Below are 26775 nucleotides of genomic sequence, written 5' to 3'. Positions count from 1 at the left end.
ATCACACCAAGGTCTTTCACTGTTGCATTTGATGGAACAGAAAGGCCATCTAAAGTTACGGTATAATCTAAAATTTTACTCCTAGCTGTATGCGGTCCTATGACTAGAACTTCTGTCTTATCCGGATTTAGCAGAAGGAAGTTAGTTAGCATCCAATTTCTTATGTCCTGCACACATTGCTCAATTTTAGTAAGCTGTTTTTTCTCATCAGGTTTTGCTGAGACATATAACTGTGTATCATCAGCATAACAATGAAAACTAATACCATGCTTACGGATTATGTTGCCCAGAGGAAGCATGTAAAGGGAAAAAAGCAGTGGACCTAAAACTGAACCCTGCGGAACGCCAAACTCCACTAGAGAACATGCAGAATAATCACCATTTAAGTCTACATACTGATAACGATGGGTCAGATAGGATCTGAGCCAGGAGAGGGCTGTACCCTTAATTCCCACTACATTTTCTAATCTGTGAAGAAGAATAGCGTGATCAACAGTGTCAAAAGCTGCACTGAGGTCAAGTAATACAAGCATAGTTACACAACCCTGATCAGAGGCCAATAGAATGTCATTTACTACTTTAACGAGCGCCGTCTCTGTACTGTGATGAGGCCTAAATCCTGACTGATACAGTTCATGTATGCCATTCCTATGTATATATGAGCATAGCTGCTCCGCTACTATCTTTTCCAGGATCTTAGAGATAAAGGGGAGGTTTGATATTGGTCTGTAACTGGACAGCTGACAGGGGTCGAGGTCAGGTTTCTTAATTATTGGTTTGATAACTGCTAATTTAAAAGATTTTGGAACATATCCAATGCTGAGTGAAGAATTAATTATTCTCAACAGGGGTTCTATTATTGCTGGTACTATCTGTACAGGATCTAATATACAGGTTGATGAATTTGAAGAAGAGATGAGTGAAATTAGTTCATTCTCTTCAAGGGGAGTAAAGTATTCTAGGTTCTGGTCTGACATGGCTAGATTAACATCTGCATCAATTACATTGTTCGGTTTCAAAACCTCAATTTTATGCCTAATATTTACAATTTTATTATTAAAAAAGTTCATGAAGTCCTCGCTATTGCATGATGTTGTTGTGGAGATTTCTGCAGTGGTCTTATTTCTGGTTAATTTGGCTACAGCATTAAATAAGAATCTAGGATTATTTTTATTTTCTTCTATAAGAGTGGAGAGATATGTTGATCTAGCTACACTAAGAGCTTTTCTATAGTTCAGGATGCTCTCCTTCCATGCTATTTGAAATACTAGTAATTTAGTTTGACGCCATTTACGTTCTAATTTCCGAGCGGTCTGTTTTAAAGTGCGCGTGTGATCGTTATACCAGAGAGCAAGTTTTTTATCTCTAATAATTTTTCTTTTGACTGGAGCTACATTATCTAGGGTATAGCGAAATGTCGACTCTAAATATTCAGTCGCCTGATCGAGTTCTGTGGGGTCAGACGGTGATCTAATCGAAGTTGGGAACTCTGGGAGATTACTGATAAAACTCTGTTTGGTAGTTGATGTGAATGTACGTTTCATACGGTAGCGCGGCGCTGTGTGTACATTATTATTGTGACACACTTGCAATGAGACAAGATAGTGATCTGAGATAACTTCAGATAGTGGTATTGTGAATAAATTTCTTATACTTAATCCAAATAATATTATTAAATCTAAAGTGTGACCTGCTTTATGAGTGGGTCCTACTACACACTGATTTACTCCTACCGAGTCCAGTATAGACATAAATGCAGTTCTCAGAGGGTCTTCTGGGTTTTCAAAATGAATATTAAAATCTCCAGCAATTAACACTTTGTCTACAGAAATGACTAGGTTTGAGAGGAAATCTGCAAATTCACTAAGAAATTCCGAGTACGGCCCTGGAGGTCTGTAAATGACAATTAGCGGGATCGACTGAGCTGACTTAATATAGTTAAATACACTTATGTTACTATAAAGAATTTCAAATGAATTAAATTTGTGTCCGTGTTTTTGTACAATAGTCAAATTATCATTGTGAATAACTGCGACGCCTCCTCCTCTACCAGTTAACCGAGGCTGGTGTATGTAGCTGTATCCAGGAGGACTAGCTTCATTTAGAGCTTCATTTAGAGCTACATACACACACACACAGTGATACTGTATGACCAGAGAAACACTTTATGTTTATTTTACACTTCATTTACATACAGTATGGAGTCGGGTATAAAACTTTCACACTGATTTATTCTCTTTTACAGAGAGCCAGAAAAGAGCCAGAAGGGAAGAGAATGAAAATGGAGGAATCTGCTCTACTGACTTGTAAGTATGGAAGGAGCTACAAAAGTAAACACACCTGTGTTGATTTCTATAGCCTAAAGTTCTCAATAATCTCCAGTAAGCATGCAGTCTGAAATTTACAACTTGTCATATTATTAACGTAGGTCTTATTTACACCATTTATCAAAATAAATAAATAAATAAATAAATAGGATGAAAAATTGTGTAGACTTAAATACAAAAGGAAAATGTATGTGACTGCTACTTGAAGAAAATACATCAGTCATTTTAAATATGTAAAGACCTTCAGGTACTCGAATGTATACAAATCTATAGTGGTTTAATATCCAGATTGAACTAGATTTTTAATTCTAGGATGTATCTCTTTGTTTTTGCTTGGTTATTATTGATAATATCCAATCATTATTATTGATGATATCTAATGTATATACAGTAAAAACTAAATCAGAAACTAAAACTGAGTTAAAAATCACTAAGCGGAACTGGACAGCACGTCTAAATCACTAGAACATTACCTGGTTAACATTACTGTAGTGTACAGGTTTACAGTATATCTACAGAGAATGAGAGGATTTAGTATTCAATTTCAATAATATTGTATAAAGGGGGAGGGGCCAACAAGTTAATAAAACAACCAAATAAAATTTTTGGGTTTCCTCATGGGAGTGGTAATAATAGGAATTACAGTCAAAAAAATTGTAGCATTCTCAACATCAAGTCAACTAGGCCTAATAATAGTAACAATCGGCCTAAACCAACCACAACTAGCCTTTCTACACATCTGTACCCACGCTTTCTTTAAAGCAATACTATTCTTATGCTCCGGCTCAATCATTCATAGCCTTAATGATGAACAAGACATCCGTAAAATGGGAGGCCTACATAAACTAATGCCATTCACTTCATCCTGCCTAACCATTGGAAGCCTAGCGCTAACAGGAATACCCTTTATGACAGGCTTTTTCTCAAAAGATGCAATCATTGAAGCCCTTAACACCTCATATCTAAACGCCTGAGCCCTCGCCCTAACATTAATTGCCACATCATTCACAGCAGTCTATAGTCTACGAGTAATCTTCTTTGTAACCATGGGCTCCCCACGGTTCCTACCCCTATCCCCCATTAATGAAAATAACAAAGCAGTCATTGCTCCCATCGGACGCCTAGCATGAGGAAGCATTATTGCAGGTCTAATCCTTACCTCAAACTTCCTACCATCAAAAACCCCTATCATAACAATACCGACATCCTTAAAACTAGCCGCACTAATCGTCACCATTACAGGCCTAATTATTGCTCTCACGCTAGCCACAGCAACATCAAAACAAATCAAAATTACCCCAACCCTAGTCCTACATAACTTCTCCAACATACTAGGATTCTTCCCACCCATCATCCACCGTCTTATACCAAAACTAAACCTCACACTAGGAAAACAAGCCACAAAACTAGATCGACAATGACTAGAAATAGGCCCTAAAGGACTACACCCAATACACAATTCACTAACTGCAATATTTGATAACATCGACACAAATATCATCAAAATCTACCTTACCTTTTACCTAATTACCACAGCACTCACCATTGCTCTCCTATCCTTAATTTAAACAGCACGAAGAGCCCCACGACTTAAACCTCGAGTTAACTCCAACACCACAAACAAACATAATAATAAAACTCACGCACATACAATTAATAACCCACCACCAGCAGAATACATCAAAGAAGCCCCACTAACATCTCCACGAACCACAAAAAACTCCTTAAATTCATCCATAACCACCCAATGGCCGCCATATCCCCCTCAAAATCAGCACATGGCAACCCCTACCCCAAATAAATAAACCAAAACATAAGCCTTAACAGACCCCCCTCCTCACGTCTCGGGAAACGGCTCAGCAGCTAACGCCGCTGAATATGCAAACACCACCAACATCCCACCCAAATAAATCAAAAATAACATTAAACCAACTAATGACCCCCCATGCCCCACCAAAACCCCACAACCAACACCAGCCGCCATAGCCAACCCTAACGCCGCAAAATAAGGTGCAGGATTAGAAGCTACCCCAACTAACCCCACAACTAAACATAACAACAATAAATCAAAAAAATATATCATAATTCCCACCCGGATTTTAACCAGGACTAATGACTTGAAAAACCACCGTTGTAATTCAACTATGAGAACCATGGTCACCCGAAAAACACACCCATTATTCAAAATTGTCAACGACGCACTCATCGACCTTCCCGCCCCCTCTAATATCTCCGCATGATGAAACTTTGGCTCACTACTATTATTATGTCTTGGAGTACAAATCCTAACAGGACTATTCCTAGCCATACACTACACTTCTGATATCTCAACCGCATTCTCATCAGTAGTACACATCTGCCGAGACGTCAACTACGGATGAATCATCCGAAACCTTCACGCCAACGGAGCATCCTTCTTCTTCATCTGCATCTACCTTCACATTGGCCGTGGTCTGTACTATGGCTCATACCTATACAAAGAGACCTGAAACATCGGCGTCGTACTACTCCTTTTAGTAATAATAACAGCCTTCGTAGGATACGTACTACCATGAGGACAAATATCCTTCTGAGGTGCCACAGTAATCACAAACCTCTTATCAGCCGTACCCTACATAGGAGATGCCCTAGTCCAATGAATCTGAGGAGGCTTCTCCGTAGACAATGCAACACTTACACGATTCTTCGCATTCCACTTCCTCCTACCATTCACAATCATCGCAGCTACAATTCTACACGCACTATTCCTACACGAAACAGGATCAAACAACCCAATTGGACTAAACTCCGACGCAGACAAAATCTCATTCCACCCATATTTCTCCTACAAAGACCTACTAGGATTTATTATTCTATTAACAGCCCTCGCATCTCTAAGCCTATTCTCCCCAAACCTTCTAGGCGACCCAGAAAACTTCACTCCCGCCAACCCCCTAGTAACTCCACCTCACATCAAACCAGAATGATACTTCCTATTCGCATACGCCATCCTCCGATCCATCCCAAACAAACTAGGCGGAGTATTAGCACTATTATTCTCCATCCTGGTACTAATAGTAGTACCACTACTACACCTCTCAAAACAACAGGGCCTAACCTTCCGACCTTTATCCCAAATCTTATTCTGAACCCTAGTAGCAGATGTAATAATCTTAACATGAATCGGCGGCATACCAGTAGAACATCCGTTCATCATTATCGGACAAATCGCCTCCATCCTCTACTTCTCCCTATTCCTCATCTTAAACCCACTAGCAGCCTGACTAGAAAATAAACTACTCAACCTAAATTGCCCTAGTAGCTTAGCCACTAAAGCGCCGGTCTTGTAATCCGGAGATCGAAGGTTAAAATCCTTCCTAGCGCCAGAAAAGAGAGATTTTAACTCCCACCCCTAACTCCCAAAGCTAGGATTCTAAACTAAACTATTTTCTGCTAACAGAAAATGTCCGACCTCATTAACTTGCTATGGTATAGTACATATTATGCATAACTCAACACCATGGTATAGTACATATTATGTATAACTCCACATATTAATGTTAAAGTACATTTTCCATCCTTCAAAACATTACATCTAATTGTACCCGACATTATATTAAAATTCAATGGGAACTCCTTCCAAAACGAAGAAATTGAAGCCTCCTATAACTGCACACACAAATGTTTCCTTGCATAACTCGGCTAAAATTTAACAAAATAAATCTTAATGTAGTAAGAAACCACCAACCTTGTATTTCAAGAACATATCATGAATGATAGAATCAAGGACAAAAATTGTGGGGGTTGCACAACTGCACTATTACTGGCATCTGGTTCCTATTTCAGGAACATAAATAGTAAATTCCTATAAAAATGCTCTATATCTGGCATCACTTAATGGTGGGACCTCGTCCTAGCAAAAACCCCACATGCCAAGGCGTTCTTTCTAAAAGGCATTTGGTTCTTCTTTTTTAGGGTCACTTTCACTTGGCATAGCGATGTAGGCATTCAACAAAACTTTCAGTTCGTATATAATAGTGTATTTCCAAGCAATATGTAATGTTTTAATGACATATACTTAAATCATTGCATATATCTCTATCAAGTGCATACCCTTTCATTACTTCCTCCATCTTCCCCTAAGAGTCCCCCTCCCCGCCAACGCGCGCGGGCGGTAAACCCCCCTACCCCCTATGCCGAACAAGTCCTAATTAATCCTGTTAAACCCCTAAACCAGGTAAGGCTCGGTTGGCATCTTCAACAAGTGGTGGTATATGTTGCTATATAGTATTACAAATTTACATCACATTATATAGCTAGTGTAGCTTAAACTAAAGCATAACACTGAAGATGTTAAGATGAACCCTAGAAAGTTCCACAGGCACAAAGGCTTGGTCCTGACTTTACTATCAGCCATAACCCAACTTATACATGCAAGTATCCGCATCCCTGTGAGAATGCCCTCAATCCCCCGCCCGGGGACGAGGAGCAGGCATCAGGCACAATCCACAGCCCAAGACGCCTTGCTACGCCACACCCCCAAGGGAACTCAGCAGTAATAAACATTAAGCCATAAGTGCAAACTTGACTTAGTCAGAGTTAAGAGGGTCGGTAAAATTCGTGCCAGCCACCGCGGTTATACGAAAGACCCCAGTTGATAAACACGGCGTAAAGGGTGGTTAAGGGAAACAACTAATAAAGCTAAAGACCCTCTAAGCCGTCATACGCACTCCGAGGCCACGAAACCCAAACACGAAAGTAGCTTTAAACCTATAACACCTGACCCCACGAAAGCTAAGAAACAAACTGGGATTAGATACCCCACTATGCTTAGCCATAAACCTAGATGTACACTTACACACACATCCGCCAGGGTACTACAAGCATAGCTTAAAACCCAAAGGACTTGGCGGTGTCTCAGACCCACCTAGAGGAGCCTGTTCTAGAACCGATAACCCCCGTTAAACCTCACCACTTCTTGTTCTTACCCGCCTATATACCGCCGTCGTCAGCTTACCCTGTGAAGGTATAACAGTAAGCAAAATGGGCTCGCCCAAAAACGTCAGGTCGAGGTGTAGCGTACGAAGTGGAAAGAAATGGGCTACATTTTCTAAATCAGAATATTACGAACGGCACCCTGAAAAAATGCCTGAAGGTGGATTTAGTAGTAAAAAGCAAACAGAGTGTTCTTTTGAATTAGGCTCTGAGACGCGCACACACCGCCCGTCACTCTCCCCTACACCAATTTAAACCAACTATTCCTAATAACACACCTAAAAACACGGGGAGGCAAGTCGTAACATGGTAAGTGTACCGGAAGGTGCACTTGGAATAACCAGGACGTGGCTGAGATAGATAAGCATCTCCCTTACACCGAGAAGACATCCATGCAAGTTGGATCGCCCTGAGCTAAAAAGCTAGCTTAAACACCCAGATACCAAAAACAACATTAAAACACCTTACAAAAACACAACACCAAAAACTAAAACATTTTCCCGCCCAAGTACGTGAGACAGAAAAGGCTCCACCCAAAGCAATAATGAAAGTACCGCAAGGGAACGCTGAAAGAGAAATGAAACAAATCATCAAAGCACAACAAAGCAGAGACCAACACTCGTACCTTTTGCATCATGATTTAGCCAGCCACCCTGAGCAAAGCGTACTTTAGTTCAAAACCCCGAAACTAAGTGAGCTACCCCGAGACAGCCTATAATATAGGGCCAACCCGTCTCTGTGGCAAAAGAGTGGGAAGATCTCCGGGTAGAGGTGACAGACCTACCGAACTTAGTTATAGCTGGTTGCCTAAGAAATGAATAGAAGTTCAGCCTCGCACTCCTCAACTCACAAACACATTATTTTGACACGAATTAGAGAAACATGCGAGAGTTAGTCAAAGGGGGTACAGCCCCTTTGAAACAGAATACAACCTCACCAGGAGGTTAAAGATTATATTAAACAAGATATACCGCTTTAGTGGGCCTAAAAGCAGCCATCTAAATAGAAAGCGTTAAAGCTCCTGCGGACCAAAAATCTATTATCTAAATATTCCATCTAAAACCCCTAATTCTATTAGGCCATTCCATGCCCACATGGAAAAGATACTGCTAAAATGAGTAATAAGAAGGAATACCCTTCTCCTTAAGCCTACGTGTATGCTAGACCGGACCACCCACTAGCAATTACCGAACCCAACAAAAGAGGGCAATGTGGCCTTAATAAATACCAAGAAATACCCACAACCCAAATCGTTAATCCCACACCGGAAGGCCTGTTTCTAAAGGAAAGACTAAAAGAAGAGGAAGGAACTCGGCAAACATAAGCCTCGCCTGTTTACCAAAAACATCGCCTCCTGCAAAAACCAATATATAGGAGGTCTTGCCTGCCCAGTGACTAATTAAACGGCCGCGGTATTTTGACCGTGCGAAGGTAGCGCAATCACTTGTCTTTTAAATGAAGACCTGTATGAATGGTGGAACGAGGGCTTAACTGTCTCCCCCTTCGAGTCAATGAAATTGATCTGCCCGTGCAGAAGCGGACATAAAAATACAAGACGAGAAGACCCTTTGGAGCTTAAGATACAAGATCAACTATGTCAAGAACCAAAAAGTTAAACTAAATAGCAACTGATCCCTATCTTCGGTTGGGGCGACCGCGGGAGAAAACAAAGCTCCCACGCGGACTGGGGCAACCCCTAGAACCAAGAAAGACATTTCTAAGTCACAGAATATCTGACCATTAAGATCCGGCCACACGCCGACCAACGGACCAAGTTACCCTAGGGATAACAGCGCAATCCTCTTCCAGAGTCCATATCGACAAGAGGGTTTACGACCTCGATGTTGGATCAGGACATCCTAATGGTGCAGCCGCTATTAAGGGTTCGTTTGTTCAACGATTAAAGTCCTACGTGATCTGAGTTCAGACCGGAGCAATCCAGGTCAGTTTCTATCTGTAATGCCATTTTTCCTAGTACGAAAGGACCGGAAAAAGGGGGCCCATATAATCTATACGCCCCACCCCAACTTAATGAAACCAACTAAATTAAAAAAAGGGAGAGCATAATCCCACATCAAGATAAGATTATTAAGATGGCAGAGCCCGGCAATTGCAAAAGGCCTAAGCCCTTTCACCCGGAGGTTCAAATCCTCCTCTTAATTATGATAACCCTTCTAATAACACACATTATTAATCCCCTAGCATACATCGTACCAGTACTATTAGCACTAGCCTTCCTGACACTCCTAGAACGCAAAGTACTAGGATACATACAACTACGCAAAGGCCCCAATGTAGTAGGCCCATATGGCCTACTACAACCAATCGCAGATGGTGTAAAACTATTTATTAAAGAACCCATCCGCCCATCAACCTCTTCACCTTTCCTCTTCCTAACAACCCCGGTACTAGCCCTCACCCTCGCCCTAATACTATGAACCCCCATACCAATCCCAAACCCAGTAGCAGATATAAACCTAGGTATACTATTCATTCTAGCCCTATCCAGCCTAGCAGTATACTCCATCCTAGGATCAGGATGAGCATCCAATTCAAAATACGCCCTAATCGGAGCACTACGAGCAGTTGCCCAGACCATTTCTTATGAAGTAAGCCTGGGACTAATTCTATTATCCACCATTATCTTTACCGGAGGTTTCACTTTACAAATATTTAACACAACCCAAGAAGCCATCTGACTAATATTACCTGCTTGACCACTAGCTGCCATATGATACATCTCCACCTTAGCAGAGACAAACCGAGCACCTTTCGACCTCACAGAAGGAGAATCAGAACTAGTATCAGGCTTCAACGTAGAATATGCAGGAGGCCCATTCGCATTATTCTTCCTAGCCGAATACGCCAACATCCTACTAATAAATACACTATCCACAATTCTATTTCTAGGTGCCACTTATACCCCTATCACCCCAGAATTAGCTTCCATTAACATTATAACAAAAGCAGCACTACTTTCAGTCCTATTCCTATGAATTCGAGCATCCTACCCACGATTCCGATATGACCAACTCATACATCTCGTATGAAAAAACTTCCTACCAATAACACTAGCACTTATCCTATGACATGCCGCCTTACCAATTGCATTTACAGGATTACCCCCACAACTGTAACCCCAGGAGCTGTGCCTGAACGCCCAAGGGCCACTTTGATAGAGTGACTTACGAAGGTTAAAATCCTTCCAGCTCCTTAGAAAGAGGGGACTCGAACCCATATCATGGAGATCAAAACTCCAAGTGTTTCCATTACACCACTTCCTAGTAAGATAAGCTAATTAAAGCTTTTGGGCCCATACCCCAAAAATGTAGGTTAAAATCCTTCTCTTACCAATGAGCCCCTACGTCATTATAATCCTATTATCAAGCTTGGGACTAGGCACAACCCTAACCTTTATAAGCTCCCATTGATTACTAGCCTGAATAGGACTAGAAATTAATACATTAGCGATCCTCCCCCTAATAGCCCAACACCACCACCCACGAGCCGTAGAAGCAACAACCAAATACTTTTTAGCACAAGCAGCAGCAGCAGCCACAATCCTATTCGCCAGCACTATAAACGCTTGAAACACAGGAGAATGAAACATCTCATGTCTAACAGACCAAACCGCCGTCACACTAACCACTATAGCATTAGCACTAAAAGTAGGACTAGCCCCAATACACTTCTGAATACCACCCGTAATACAAGGACTAGACCTCACAACAGGCCTAATTATAGCCACCTGACAAAAACTAGCACCATTCTCCCTAATTATTCAAATAGCCCCACTAACACACCCACAACTACTAACCGCCCTAGGCTTAGCATCCGTATTTATTGGGGGCTGAGCAGGACTCAATCAAACCCAACTACGAAAAATTATAGCCTACTCATCCATCGCACACCTAGGATGGATAATTACCATTACACAATTCAAACCAGAATTAACAATTCTCACACTAATCATATACATTATCATAACCTCAGCAACCTTCCTAACATTCAAACTAATAGGAGCAACAAAAATCAACACACTAGCAATAAACTGACCAAAAACCCCAATCATCACAGCAACCACTGCCCTAACACTACTATCCCTCGGAGGACTACCCCCATTAACAGGATTTATACCAAAATGACTAATCCTACAAGAACTCACAACACAAAATTTACCACTCACCGCAACAATTATAGCCCTCAGCGCCCTACTAAGCCTATATTTCTACCTACGATTATGCTACGCAATAACCCTAACAATTTCACCAAATACAAACAACTCATCAACCCCCTGACGCCTACAAAATAACCAAAACACCATCCTATTAGCAATATTCATAACCACCACACTCCTACTACTACCACTCACACCACTAGTTCAAGCACTAGTCAACTAGAGATTTAGGATAACACCAGACCAAAAGCCTTCAAAGCTTTAAGTAGGAGTGAAAATCTCCTAATCTCTGTCCTAAGACTTGCAGGACTCTATCCCACATCTTCTGAATGCAACCCAGACACTTTAATTAAGCTAAAGCCTTACTAGATGAGAAGGCCTCGATCCTACAAACTCCTAGTTAACAGCTAGGCGCCCAAACCAGCGAGCATTCATCTACTTTCCCCGCCGCCTACACATAAGGCGGGGAAAGCCCCGGCGGGGGTTTAACCTGCATCTTTAGATTTGCAATCTAACATGTTATACACCACAAGGCTTTAAAACTGATTGATAGGAAAAGGACTCAAACCTTTGTTCATGGAGCTACAATCCACCGCCTAACCCTCGGCCATCCTACCTGTGACGATCACGCGCTGATTTTTCTCAACCAACCATAAAGACATTGGCACCCTTTATCTAGTATTTGGTGCCTGAGCCGGAATAGTCGGCACAGCCCTTAGCTTGTTAATCCGGGCGGAACTAGCACAACCCGGAGCCCTTTTAGGAGACGACCAGATTTATAATGTTATTGTTACTGCACATGCCTTCGTAATAATCTTCTTTATAGTAATACCAATTATGATTGGTGGCTTCGGAAACTGACTAGTGCCACTAATGCTAGGGGCTCCTGATATAGCATTCCCACGAATAAATAACATAAGCTTCTGACTACTTCCCCCATCATTCCTATTGCTACTCGCCTCATCAGGTGTTGAAGCAGGGGCTGGGACAGGGTGAACAGTATATCCACCCCTTGCAGGAAACCTCGCACATGCAGGAGCTTCCGTAGATTTAACTATTTTTTCCCTACATCTAGCAGGTGTCTCATCAATTCTTGCATCTATTAATTTCATTACAACTATTATTAATATGAAACCCCCAGCTATTTCACAATATCAAACACCTTTATTTGTCTGATCAGTAATGATTACAGCAGTACTCCTACTGCTCTCCCTCCCCGTACTAGCAGCAGGAATTACCATGCTATTAACGGACCGAAATCTAAATACTACATTCTTTGACCCTGCCGGGGGAGGAGACCCAATCCTCTACCAACATCTCTTCTGATTCTTCGGACATCCAGAAGTATATATTCTAATTCTACCAGGTTTCGGAATAATTTCCCATATTGTAGCCTACTACTCGGGCAAAAAAGAACCATTCGGCTATATAGGAATGGTTTGAGCAATAATAGCAATCGGCCTTCTAGGGTTCATTGTATGAGCCCATCACATATTTACAGTAGGAATAGATGTAGACACCCGAGCATATTTTACGTCTGCAACAATAATCATTGCAATTCCAACAGGTGTAAAAGTATTTAGCTGATTAGCCACACTACATGGAGGATCTATTAAATGAGAGACTCCAATACTTTGGGCCCTAGGATTCATCTTCCTATTCACCGTAGGTGGACTTACCGGAATCATATTAGCCAATTCGTCCCTAGATATCATATTACATGATACCTACTACGTAGTAGCCCACTTCCACTATGTACTATCAATAGGAGCTGTCTTTGCCATTATGGGAGCCTTCGTACACTGATTCCCCCTATTTACAGGATACACAATACATGATACATGAACAAAAATCCACTTCGGAACAATATTTGTGGGAGTAAACTTAACATTCTTCCCACAACACTTCCTAGGCCTAGCCGGAATACCACGACGATACTCAGACTATCCAGATGCCTATTCACTATGAAACATCATTTCTTCTATTGGATCAATGGTATCTATAGTAGCAGTTGTAATATTCCTATTTATTTTATGAGAAGCATTTGCCGCAAAACGAGAAGTTCTATCTGTTGAACTAACTGCCACAAACGCAGAGTGACTCCACGGATGTCCACCACCATACCACACATTTGAAGAACCTGCTTTTGTACAAGTACAAACTAACTAACGAGAAAGGAAGGAATCGAACCCCCGTAAACTAGTTTCAAGCCAGTCACATATCCACTCTGTCACTTTCTTTAATAAGATACTAGTAAAAATGAATATTACCTTGCCTTGTCGAGGCAAAATTGCGGGTTAAAACCCCGCGTATCTTAAGCTTCACAGCTTAATGGCACATCCCTCACAACTAGGATTCCAAGACGCGGCCTCACCTGTTATAGAAGAACTTCTGCACCTACACGACCACGCCTTAATAATCGTTTTCCTAATTAGCACTTTAGTCCTATATATTATTGTAGTAATAGTTACAACCAAGCTTACTAACAAATACATCTTAGATTCACAAGAAATTGAAATCGTCTGAACCATCCTCCCAGCAGTAATTCTTATCATAATTGCCCTTCCATCCCTACGAATTCTCTACCTCATGGATGAAGTAAATGATCCTCATCTAACGGTAAAAGCCATAGGCCACCAATGATATTGAAGCTACGAATATACTGACTATGAAAACCTAGCATTCGACTCATACATAATCCCAACACAAGACCTTGCACCAGGACAATTCCGACTACTTGAAACAGACCATCGAATGGTAGTACCTATAGAATCACCAATCCGGGTACTAGTATCTGCAGAAGACGTCCTACACTCCTGAGCCGTCCCAGCACTAGGTGTAAAAATAGATGCCATCCCAGGACGATTAAACCAAACATCCTTCATTACATCACGTCCAGGTGTATTCTACGGACAATGCTCTGAAATCTGCGGAGCCAACCACAGCTTTATACCTATCGTAGTAGAAGCCGTTCCTTCCCAAATAAAACTTTTTGAGAACAGCCACAGAAAATTTATAGCTAAAACTAAACTATAAAATTTAACAAATAAAACACACAATAGTGGCCTTGACTGGTGTTGGCAACTGTTTCTCTGGGGACTTGACAGTTCGATAGTTCATGACTGGAACTTCTTACAAGTCTACCTGGGTCTTCAATAACTACCTGGACTCCATATTAACATCAATTAACATCAGCTATTATAGCTGAACTGCCTCCCACCCTACACACTGTATAAATGCAGATCATTTACTGCTTTCTGTTTCACCCAAATGAGGATGGGTTTCCTGTTGAGTCTGGTTCCTCTCAAGGTTTCTTCCTATTACCATCTCAGGGAGTTTTTCCTTGCCACTGTCGCCCTCGGCTTGCTCACCAGGGACAAACTGACCATTTTGATTCATACAAATTCACATTTCATACAAACCTAAATAATTCTTTTGACTATGTAAAGCTGCTTTGCGGCAATGAAAATTGCTAAAAGCGCTATACAAATAAAATTGAATTGAATTGAATTGAAATTTGTAGACAAAATATTAGGGAGAAAACCTCTTACTTTGCGTTCTTTGTCCTTTTATCTGTACATAGTGCCCAGCGTTGATCAGGTGAGTAAATATTTCTATCTATTTGCTAATGTATAAAATAATTTTATGAAACTAATACTGCAACCCCCTTTTAACATTTCCCACTCAAGTAATCTGATTGAGTCGTCATGGTAGTTTAGTGGTTAGAACTCTCACCTCACAGTCTGGATGTTTGAATTTCGACTCTGTATGAGCGGAGTGTGTATGAGGGAAGTGTGTATGAGTGGAGTGTGTATGTGCTTCCCATACTATTTGAGTTTCTTCCAGGTGCTCAGATTTCTGCTCATAATAATAATTTCCAACACTTAATGAAAATCAGACATTGCTTTGAATTGAGTTCAACAAAATAATAATAATAATAATAATAATAATAATAATAATAATAATAATAATAAAATAACAGGTAGTTTGGTCCACTGGTCATTAGCAAACTGCTCCATCTCTCTCAGGTTTGAAGGCTGTCTTCTGCAGACTGCATGTTCAGCTCTTTCTACAGTTGTTAATAATCCAGGGTAGGGTTTAGATCAGGGCTTATAGAAGGACTCTATCTTTTATCCTTGTCTAATTTTGGCAAATTCCAGTCTGGCTTTTTAATGATTTACTCTCAACAGTGGCATCCTCCTGGGTCATCTTCTATTAAGTCCAGTTTTGCTCAAAGACTGTCAGAACAATCTGACACTGGTTTTCTGTCGCTGGTCCATGTTCAGTGTTGTACCCACTATGGTACCAAACAGCAGAGTGAACATCATTTAAATAGGCTGACTAACTGATTGCAAGATTGAAGAAACCTGTTATGTTAAATACAGGTCACACTTTAGTTATTATTTTCAATCTAAGGATTCTAAGGATACCAACTTATTAGTTTATGTTGTTGTTGTTGCTGTTGTTATTTATAATTATCATTTTGTTGAATCGCAATTCAAAAGCAACATTTTTTGTATTAATTGATGTTCATAGCTGACAGTAGGACATAAATGTTGTTTATGAAGTTCCCTACCCTTACTTTCAGTGAGGAGTAGGACTGCACCAAGAAAAGTGTGAGACATCATTGTATATGACACTAAAAGCCTTAAAGTGGGCTGCCTGTTACAGTTGGTGTTTTGACAAGGTTTTTGTAGTTTAAAAACTGTGGAAAAGTGAAATGGTGAAATCAGTGCATTTTGTCAAGTATCTTACATGAGCTCCGTGTCACTCTATATAACTAAAACATCCATTCCCTCGATACTCCTAATGCCATTGCCTCGATACTCTTAACCAGTTAGGACATCTCCGGAGCTCTCCTACCTTTTGGTGAAGATACTGTAGGAGTGATTTCCTTTTTTAAAAATTGTTGATGAATTGCTTTTACTTCTTCTCCTGAAAGTAGGTCCAAAATGGCAGCATTGCTCTGAAAATTTTTGGCCACTTGGGATCGATTTCCTACTCTGAGACACTTCAGTACATAGCATGAGAATTCATTTTCACACATGAACTCACCACCACAGTGTATGCTGTATTCAAAGCTGAGTGAATAAAATCCTAGACAGTGTGATTTTTTTTTTTTTCATTTTTTGCCAGGATAGTGTACATAACTAACATACATAAATTACTGTAGCCTGATCTATGCATTGTGATAAAAAATGTGGAAACCAAAACCACTGTTACATACAGTATTTAGCAATTTGTGCTATTAAAGAATACGTTAATCAGTTTGCAATCCTTTTTGTCTTATATCTATGAAATGTGTGTTTAAAGATTTGACCGCTCAGTTTCTTACACTCAAGTGGAAACTATCTACCCCGTGTCTCCTGTCTTTGTTTAACAGCCCCCATCAGCAGTGGAAGTATTCATTCCAGAATTGGTTGAAAAATGTGCTGAGGATGAGACCAAAGATGAGTACAGGTAATGTCCCTGATTTATTTCATGTTGCAAGCATGGACAAATCAGCGGCAGACATCCAGATATCGTCTCCAGTCTTTTAGGTTTTTATTCATAGTTACCAGCAGGCAAGTAGATTAAATTACAGGGGAAAATGGAGACTAGTCAATAATGCAAGACAAAATAATTAATTATATAATATTTTTCTACCTCTACAAACTCTTTGTTGAAGATATTAACGATATCATAATAAGACATTATGTTCATATTATGTTCAGGTTTCTGTGGACTCATGCTGGTCAGTTTAAATGCAAAGTGACCAAGCTTATGATTGAGATGGAAGGGGAAGGGGAAGTGCTGTACAGAATAGTGTCCTGGGACAGCTGTCCGCTGGATGTATTGGGCCAAAAGGAGCATGCAGGACCTCTGTACAGTATTAACTGCCATAAAGGTTCAATCAGGAAACTACATCTTCCACATTGTGAGACCCGTAAGTTGACTCATAAACTTTAATGACTTCATGGTTAAAATTTAAATACACGATTATGAGCAGTTTAAGACTACATTAATGTAAATGACTTAAACATGGGTCCCCCTCGAAAATGAGATGGAGCCTCTCAAAGGGCTTTCCCTCAATAAAGAGATTAACATTGTTTCTATTTTAATCATATGTCCTGTATGTGCATTTTTTAGTAATTAGTAAATAAGTGCCTCTACATTGCTGGGAGAAAATATCTAATTTATGTTGGTTATTATCTAAAACACTGATTATTAATATGTTACAGGTAAAGATGATGTAAAACTGACCGTGGCACATATGACTGGTGGTAATGTGGAGATCATTCAGCCACTACAAGTAACAGGCACACATGTTATCATAGCCGTTCAAGGTTTCTCACTCTTCGGTCTCTTAAGAGACCTGAAATTCAAAGATTATCCTATTGAAGCCCAGGTTCTAGTGTTCGATATGAATTTGAAAGGCAAGCACAGGAAAAATAAACTGCACATGCACCTTTTGCCAGGGAATGTGCCAGCTGAAGAGGTAATCTTCTTTAATAAATATATTTTTAAATTATTTTTAACATGGTCTGTGTTGATGTCATCACTGGAAATGATGAACAGTTTTTGTATAATTAGTGAAAGGCACACATTTTTTTAATTGTTTACTACTTTTATTTTGGCTTTTAAACTGAATACATTTCATTTTGGTTCCTCTAAAGGTGAAAAAGCAAGAGTGCAACATGAGCATGAGTGCTTGTTGCCAGCCATACATTGCATCAAGAGCTACATGTAATCTGACTCCTGGTAAAGAATACCGGCCTGTTTCTACAAATACTGACCATAAGATTACAATCCAACCAGAGGTAAGAGACAGGACATACCAGTATAGAAAAATCTCAGCATCAGTTTGTCCATTAAAAAAACATTGTTGACTTTAGGCATTCATTCTAAAGTAATCTTTTATCACCTGTTTCCTTAGGTTAAGAAGTTTAAGAGTAACTATGGCCCAAACTATCACCCTACATTTGAGGTATTCCTCAATACCGACGTTGATGAAGTCACTTTAGGTCTTTTGGATAAAAATAAGAAGGAGGTGTGGTCTCGCCTGGTCTTGCTTACAGGTAAGCGGTTTTTGAAAAAACATATGTGAATGTGTGCAGTAGGAGCTGGTATAAATGGTTTGGTACAGCTTTATTTTAAAATACAAAGACATACATACAGTATATGCTAAGGTTAATAAGTATCTCAACAACTTGATGTTATTTTGTAATGGCTTGTAGTGTCTGCTGTCTTTATTCATAAAAATACCAAACTGGGTTTGGCATCAAATTAATTGTAATGTCAAGTGTGGGTGTGGCCTGTTGAGATATTTCATGGGCATTTTTGGTAGAATGTGATCAAATTGAAATGTAAAGACAGGGTTTCATTTCCTGATTAAGGCCTTGTTCACACAGGCTTTAAAATCGAGCGGTTTTTTTTTTGCGTTCGTAGCGTCCGGTAAGCGCGGATCAAGCGCAGAGTGTTTTCTACACGTAGGAGTCAATGAGAGTGTTCACATGGGCTTTGGTGACATGCGTTTGTCCGGCTGCGCATTTATACGGCATCAAAAAAAACGTTGCATGCAGCTTTTTCTTGGCGTTCCCAACGAACGCAAGGAAACCGCTTCTAGTGCGTTTTCTGTGCGTTTATTTTACGCTTCGGAGGACCGGATATATCCCATGATCCTACATGCTATACATAGGGAAATGCGGGAAAAAAGAAAAATAAAATGTCGAAGGAGATTGATCCAGCCCAGATCGTGCAGGAAGTGGACCAGAGACCGCTGATATGGGACATCTCTTTACCAGACTACAGTGATTGTTATAAGAAGGCCAAGGCGTGGAAGTCTATTGCTGAGCAGCTTATACAAGAATGGGAAAATAAATCTGTCAGACTGTCAGAGAAAAAAACGAAGAAGGTGAGTGGAAATAAATGGGTATTATTGTACTGCGGTAAAGTCCGGTTAATGTTAGACGTTTGTTAGATATCCAGCTTTTGCCACCTCTTCTACAGGAAAGTTTGGAACGAATATCGGGTCTTGTGATATGTTCACCTATTTGCATTGTATGTATTTCAAGTAGGAACTGTCATGGTTCGATGTGTTTGAAGTTGATATAAACAAAAATATGTATTTGGGGAGGTGCATAACCCCGTTAAAAGCGGAGCTGCGCTGTGTGCAGCTTAGGGACCGGGTAAAAATTACATGCACTTTGTAAAAACGTAGACAACTGCAAGTACAGTAAATCATTAAGGGATATTGCCAGATGTCACTTACACAGCTTGTAGCGCAGCCACATAAAGGGGCATTTTAACTAACAGGGAAATGGATTAAGGAGCTAATGCTGCTCACCTGTGCACGGAAATATGCCCGATCTGGTTTTACTTGTCCCCATAGACAGTGTTGGTCACAGGGTAAGCTCTCGCGAGCATGCGCTCGCAGCGCGAGAGAACCCGGAAGCGGCATCGGGTCACGTGTGCCGGTATAAAGCCGAAACCGGCAAGCGGCCCGACACGGAGAGATTTACCCAGCGCGCTGTTTTTTTTCTGAGAGAGAGTTTGTTGGATGGTTCTGAAGGAGTACTTTTCCCTGGTCGGATTATTCCTCATAGACACTAACAAATCACCTCTCGTTCCGTTGCTCAAGCTCCCGGATTTGTCATCAATACCGGTGAGGCCGAGCCAATCTCTCCCGTGCATCATTTCACCCATTACAATAACATTGACTCTGGACAATTATACACGCACTCACACACCCGCATACATCACACACATTGTTTATATTTGTATATATTTTGTATATATTGGTTTTGGTGCACCTTGTTTGTTTGTTTGTTGGTTTGTTTTGTTTAATACACTTTGGTTTGGTTTATACATAATTATTGTGTCGTGTCTTTACTTGTCCTGTCTTGATTGCGCAATACCGGAAGTGTTAATTAAAAACCCATATTTTGATTCTCGACCCCGTAGCAAAGTAGCTAGTGATTTAATTAAATCCAAGTGTTACATAGTGGTGGCCCGTACGTACGGGGAATCGGTATTTTCGGGTATTTTCCGGTTTTGTGTGTCTTGGCAGAACAAAATGGACGCTAACATCGCTAATGCTAATGCTAATGGTGCTGGAGGATGTAGATGATGCATTTGTTACACGCCGTAACCCTACAGCTGAAATAACATCATTGATTAGTTCACTATATATATCTGACAGACATGATGATAATGATGATGATGATGTTGTGTCTGATATTAATGTTGTGCATACATTGCAAACTAAACTGAATCAATGCAAGGAGGATATGGGGGCGCTTACTGACAAAGTGAACACGTTGGAGCAGGATTTTAGACAAATACATAAACAGCAGTCTGAACAGAGAAAGCAGTTTTCGGGACGCAGTGGACGCTAGCCTAGGAGGGCTGGAGCGCTACTGCCAAGAGGCCCTGGAGAAACTGGGAAGAGCGGTCACTGACTGTTTTCTGCGACGTGACATGATCTGGGAAAACCAGATGAAAAAACTGCGGCTCACGAGTACGCCCACCATCCAAAGGTTAAAGGCCTACACCCCTGCATCTCCCCAATCTCCTGTTCTACATTCTCCCAGCACCGCAATCACAGCATCTACGGCAAAGGTAAAGCACATAAGCAGTCATGAAACATACGACATTCCTCCTTGTGTTCAACCACACTTTTCTGCTCAGCCTACCTCCTTAGTTTCACCCTCTTCTTCTTCCTTTTATGGCCGACCACCCATCCGCCTGGAGTTTCCAGCCTTTGGCGACGCTTCAGAGACAGCGGATGTTCTTAACTTCATCGAACAGTGTGAAAACTATCTGGAGATCAGACCACTGCCCAGCCCAGAACTGCTAGGAACCCTCAGCACGGTGCTACGAGGACCTGCTCTGAGCTGGTGGAAGGCAGAGAAAGGCAAGGTGAAGGACTGGAAGTCTTTTAAACAGGCATTTATGGCGGCTTTCTTACCTGATGACTACCTCACAGAAGTTGAAGAAAACTTAAGGTCTCTGGTACAGCAGCCTAGTCAATGCCTTAGAGACTTTGCCTATGACTACCGTGCCCTCTGTATAAAGTGGAAGCCTGATATCTCCGAGGAAGAACTAGTGGGGCGAATCCTGAATAACATCAACCCAAGAGTGGCAGGATGTCTGAGAGGAACAGTGAACACCGTGGAACAGCTGGTGAAGATAGGTTCTCGGGTGGAGAAAGACTGCAAGAGCTCCAAAGACTACTGGTAGAAGGTGGACTCTCAGCACAACAAGGAAAAGTGTCATAAGAAGGCAGGTGAGCGATGTTCCTTCAAAGCACGCAGCGGGACTCTCCATTGCTCAACCTCTGGCAACTTCTTTGCTTCTCCTGGTTCCAGTAACAGTGCAAACAAGGAAGGTGAATGCTGTGGTCGATACAGGAAGCTCCTACACGTTGATGAGGGAACATCTATGGAGGCAGCTCTGCGAACAGGAGGCCAGGTGTGATGTTCCTTCTCCTCAAAAGTTTGTTATGGCTGATGGAAAAATACACCAGGCGCAAACCCAGAGAAGGCTCCATTACATCTGGCACACTATCGAATGTGAGCTGTACACTTACATCATGAGCAACTCTCACCTGGCCTTCCCTATGATCGTGGGGCTGGACTTCTTAAAAGCCACAGGAGCCACCTTGGATGTCGCACGCGGGGAGTACGGGCTGAAAACAGAGGAGGGAGTCTCATATCATCCCTTCATAACGTCCCAACCCCACTCTGCGCCATCTAAGTCAGCTCAAAGGAGACACACTCATCTCCCGGCTACAGCTAATCTGTTTCTAGCCTTACCTGTGACTCCCGATGATCTATGCGCGGAGGAAAACACAAAAAGTGTGACATCCTGGGACACCGACAATGAAGAGGAGCTGCTGAAACTAATGGCCGCTTGGCCCCGCACCACCGCCAACATCTTAGGCAAAACAGCATTAGAGAGACACAGAATCACTTTATCTGACGACACCCCATTTAGGTCCAGAGCATACAGAGTATCACCCTTAAAGAAAAAAATTATAGAAGATCAAGTCGACCAGATGCTGAAGGACAACATCATCGAACCTTCATGTTCGTCATGGTCATAACCCGTTGTGTTAGTACCTAAACCCGATGGGACCGTTTCTGTGTAGATTTTAGAAAGTTGAACAGCAAGACCAAACCTGATGCATATCCAATGCCATTAATACCCGACATCATTGAATCCCTGGATGGCGCCTCCTGGTCCTCAACATTTGATCTGCAATCCGGTTACTGGCAGGTGGAGATGGAGAGAGACAGCTGTGAGAAGACCGCCTTCATCACCACCAAAGGTCTGTTTCAATTCCGGTCCATGCCCTACGGACTCAGAAATGCAGCTGCAACGTTCCAACGACTGATGGAGAAAGTCTTGGCGGATCTAAGAGGAAAATATTGCTTTGTCTATATAGATGACATCATTATCTATTCACAATCACTAGAACAACATAGAATGCATCTCAACGCAGTATTTTCCAGACTCACCCAAGCCAATCTCTCCCTCAACATGAAGAAGTGTCATTTCTTTAAAAGGCGGCTGAAGTTCCTTGGTCATGTCATCTCTGAGGAAGGTGTGCAGTTAGACCCGGAGAAAACAAAGGCGGTGGCAGAATATCCTCCTCCTCAAGACTTAAAATCTCTTCAACGTTTTTTCTGGGTCTCGCCGGCTGGTATCACAAGTTCATTCCCCACTTTGCAGACATAACAGCTCTATTAAATAATTTAAAAAGGAAGGGAGTAAAATGGGAGTGGACCGAAAAATGCCAGAACAGCATGGATGTCATCAAACACGCACTTCAAAACCCACCAGTACTAATACAACCAAACCTAAATATGCCGTTCCAATTACACACGGACGCCAGCGAAGTGGGCCTGGGAGCCATCCTCACCCAAACTTCAGCAGAAGGAGAACGAGCAGTAGCTTAAGCCTCACGAATGTTGAGAGGAGCTGAGCAGAATTACTCGACATCAGAAAAGGAGTGTTTGGCCGTGGTCTGGGCCTGTAAAAAAATGGAGGCACTATTTAGAAGGTCGCGCTTTCGAGGTCTTTACTGACCATGCCGCCCTGTCATGGGCCTTCAACTGCCCGAAAACCAGCTCTCGTCTCACCCGATGGACGTTACGCCTACAACAGTTCGTTTTTACAGTACATCATAGAAAAGGCTGTTTAAATCTGGGACCAGATGCGCTATCCCGGGCACCCCCGCCATTAAAAGTGAGCACCGCTCCATGTCTTGCCATCACGACCACCAAATGTTCATCCGACTTACCAAACGACCTGTGTGAGATAACTCAAGCCCAACATAAGGACCCCACCATCACGAAGCTGCTCTCGAAAGACCAGCCACGAAACACACGAGATCAGAGGGTCTCTTTTGAACGTCACCAAGGGGCGTTATATCGCCAGGTACCAGTAAGACACAGAGAAAAATTTTAGCTAGTTGTCCCCCAGTCATTAATAAAAAACTTTTTACACTACTATCATGACAATCCCTTGGGAGGACACCTGGGGCAACTAAAAACCCTGCTGAGGCTACTAGATGTGGCATGGTGGCCCACGGTGCGGAAAGACGTCTGGCACTATGTGAGAACATGCAGCGTATGTCAACAGTATAAAATGGAAAACACTAGACCTAGTGGGCTACTACAGAGCACGGAGGTTCCAGAGCCAGGACACACTGTGGGATTGGACATCATGGGTCCTTTCCCCGAAGTAAAAGGCAAAATGAATATCTGCTGGTGGTGGTAGATTATTTCACGAAATGGGTGGAGATGTTTCCCCTCAGGAATGTAAAGACGCCAAAACTGGTGAAAGTACTAGGAGAGGAAATCTTTACTAGATGGGGAGTCCCCAAATATCTAGTATCCAAACGAGGACCCCAGTTTACGTCTCAACTGCTGGCACACCTCTGCCAAACCTGGGGGAGCGTCCAAAAGCTAACTACGAGCTACCACCCACAAACGAACCTGACGGAACGAGTTAACCGAACTCTGAAGACAATGATCACTTTATACGTCGGGGACCATCACCAAAACTGGGACCAATGGTTACCAGAGCTCAGATTCGCCATCAACACAGGCAACAAACAACTATTTTGTCCAGGACTAGTGGAAATGTATACGACAGTGACATATCCGATGATAGTACGTCAATAACTAAGGAAGTGAAGTGAATTCACCTATGTGGATGACAGAGAAACCAGCAATCCAGAAGTAGTGCAAAGGCATAGCACTCCACTCCTACGCACTCCACGGAAAAAAAAGGTTAAGCCACGCCGTGCAGAGAAGAAGTGACCTGATCTGGACTTCATGATGGTAATTGACCAGATGAAAGACAGTATCGACAAATGCTGTAAGTCTTCAAAGATGGATAACGTGTCTGCATTTTTAAATCTCTTGAGGGAGACTTGCGGCAACTACCAGAGGACAAATGAATAACAGCTTAAATGAAAATAATGCAATGTGTTTACAGAGCACTTTACACATCTCGTCAAAGTTGTAAACAACCCTCAACACACAACACCACACTTGCAATCACCAACCTTTGCTGCATCCTCTTCCCACAACACATCCACATTTTACCCTCCTCCACCATCCCCTTCAGTGTATCCGGAATAAGCACTTCTTCTCATGGCGTTAACAATCCCCTACACACCTGTCCCACCACCATCTCTGAGCAATTGGCTTCAGCAACGAATGCTGTTCACTCAGGAGAGGCGTACTATCATGCTCTGTAAATGTTTAGTACAGTAAATGTTAGCACAATGTGCTGTTTGTTCAAGTGTTATTGTTTACAAACTGTTAATGGTAAACAGTATTCTTTAAATACTGATTGTTCACAAACTGTTAATGGTGAACATTATTCTTTAAGTACTGATTCTTTATGTGATTGTTTACAAATCCATTTAGGTAATTATTTATTTTATTATTATCATTATACAGTATTCCGTAAAACATGTTATTTCTGTCTGTCTATATATATATATATATATATATATATATATATATATATATATACAGATATACAGGTCCTTCTCAAAAAATTAGCATATTGTGATAAAGTTAATTATTTTCTGTAATGTACTGATAAACATTAGACTTTCATATATTTTAGATTCATTACACACAACTGAAGTAGTTCAAGCCTTTTAATTATTTTAATATTGATGATTTTGGCATACAGCTCATGAAAACCCAAAATTCCTATCTCAAAAAATTAGCATATCATAAAAAGGTTCTCTAAACGAGCTATTAACCTTATCATCTAAATCAACTAATTAACTCTAAACACCTGCAAAAGATTCGTGAGGCTTTTAAATACTCCCAGCCTGGTTCATTACTCAAAACCGCAATCATGGGTAAGACTGCCGACCTGACTGCTGTCCAGACGGCCATCATTGACACCCAAGCAAGAGGGTAAGACACAGAAAGAAATTTCTGAACGAATAGGCTGTTCCCAGAGTGCTGTATCAGGGCACCTAAGTGGGAAGTCTGTGGGAAGGAAAAAGTGTGGCAGAAAACGCTGCACAACGAGAAGAGGTGACCTGACCCTGAGGAAGATTGTGGAGAAGGACCGATTCCAGACCTTGGGGGACCTGCGGAAGCAGTGGACTGAGTCTGGAGTAGAAACATCCAGAGCCACCGTGTACAGGCGTGTGCAGAAAATGGGCTACAGGTGCCGCATTCCCCAGGTCAAGCCACTTTTGAACCAGAAACAGCGGCAGAAGCGCCTGACCTGGGCTACAGAGAAGCAGCACAGGACTTTTGCTCAGTGGTCCAAAGTACTTTTTTCGGATAAAAGTAAATTTTGCATGTCATTCGGAAATCAAGGTGCCAGAGTCTGGAGGAAGACTGGGGAGAGGGAAATGCCAAAATGCCTGAGGTCCAGTGTCAAGTACCCACAGTCAGTGATGGTCTGGCGTGCCATGTCAGCTGCTGGTGTTGGTCCACTGTGTTTTATCAAGGGCAGGTTTAATGCAGCTAGCTATCGGGAGATTTTGGAGCACTTCATGCTTCCATCTGCTGAAAAGCTTTATGGAGATGAAGATTTCATTTTTAAGCACGACCTGGCACCTGCTCTTAGTGCCAAAACCACTGGTAAATGGTTTACTGACCATGGTATTACTGTGCTCAATTGGCCTGCCAACTCTCCTGACCTGAACCCCATAGAGAATCTGTGGGATATTGTAAAGAGAAAGTTGAGAGACGCAAGACCCAACACTCTGGATGAGCTTAAGGCCGCTTTTGAAGCATCCTGGGCCTCCATAACACCTCAGCAGTG

The 26775-nt window shown here is 41.7% G+C and overlaps 4 protein-coding genes across 4 annotated transcripts in view; all 4 read left to right on the top strand.

Moving 5' to 3' along the window:
- The window catches only part of LOC128512074 (uncharacterized), a 34274-nt gene that overhangs the window by 3040 nt on the left and 4459 nt on the right, over positions 1 to 26775 (top strand). Inside the window, exons 2-8 of the mRNA XM_053485203.1 lie at positions 2246 to 2306; positions 15062 to 15078; positions 16862 to 16938; positions 17193 to 17404; positions 17700 to 17956; positions 18135 to 18278; positions 18395 to 18536. Coding sequence (XP_053341178.1) covers positions 2246 to 2306; positions 15062 to 15078; positions 16862 to 16938; positions 17193 to 17404; positions 17700 to 17956; positions 18135 to 18278; positions 18395 to 18536 — 910 coding nt within the window. The remainder of the gene's footprint in view (positions 1 to 2245; positions 2307 to 15061; positions 15079 to 16861; positions 16939 to 17192; positions 17405 to 17699; positions 17957 to 18134; positions 18279 to 18394; positions 18537 to 26775) is intronic.
- LOC128512079 (cytochrome b-like) lies at positions 2979 to 13724 on the top strand. Its single transcript, XM_053485208.1, is given in 1 exon segment — positions 2979 to 13724. A coding segment is annotated over 1 exon segment (822 nt). The 5' UTR covers positions 2979 to 4471; the 3' UTR covers positions 5294 to 13724.
- LOC128512071 (NADH-ubiquinone oxidoreductase chain 1-like) lies at positions 9395 to 13724 on the top strand. The gene is given in 1 exon segment (XM_053485201.1): positions 9395 to 13724. A coding segment is annotated over 1 exon segment (1044 nt). The 3' UTR covers positions 10439 to 13724.
- LOC128512075 (NADH-ubiquinone oxidoreductase chain 2-like) lies at positions 10628 to 13724 on the top strand. Its single transcript, XM_053485204.1, is given in 1 exon segment — positions 10628 to 13724. A coding segment is annotated over 1 exon segment (972 nt). The 3' UTR covers positions 11600 to 13724.

This window comes from Clarias gariepinus, chromosome 24 (assembly GCF_024256425.1).
Source record: "Clarias gariepinus isolate MV-2021 ecotype Netherlands chromosome 24, CGAR_prim_01v2, whole genome shotgun sequence".
NCBI lineage: Eukaryota > Metazoa > Chordata > Actinopteri > Siluriformes > Clariidae > Clarias > Clarias gariepinus.
Note: the sequence above shows the minus strand (reverse complement) of the source record. Positions and strands in the feature narration are given on the sequence as shown.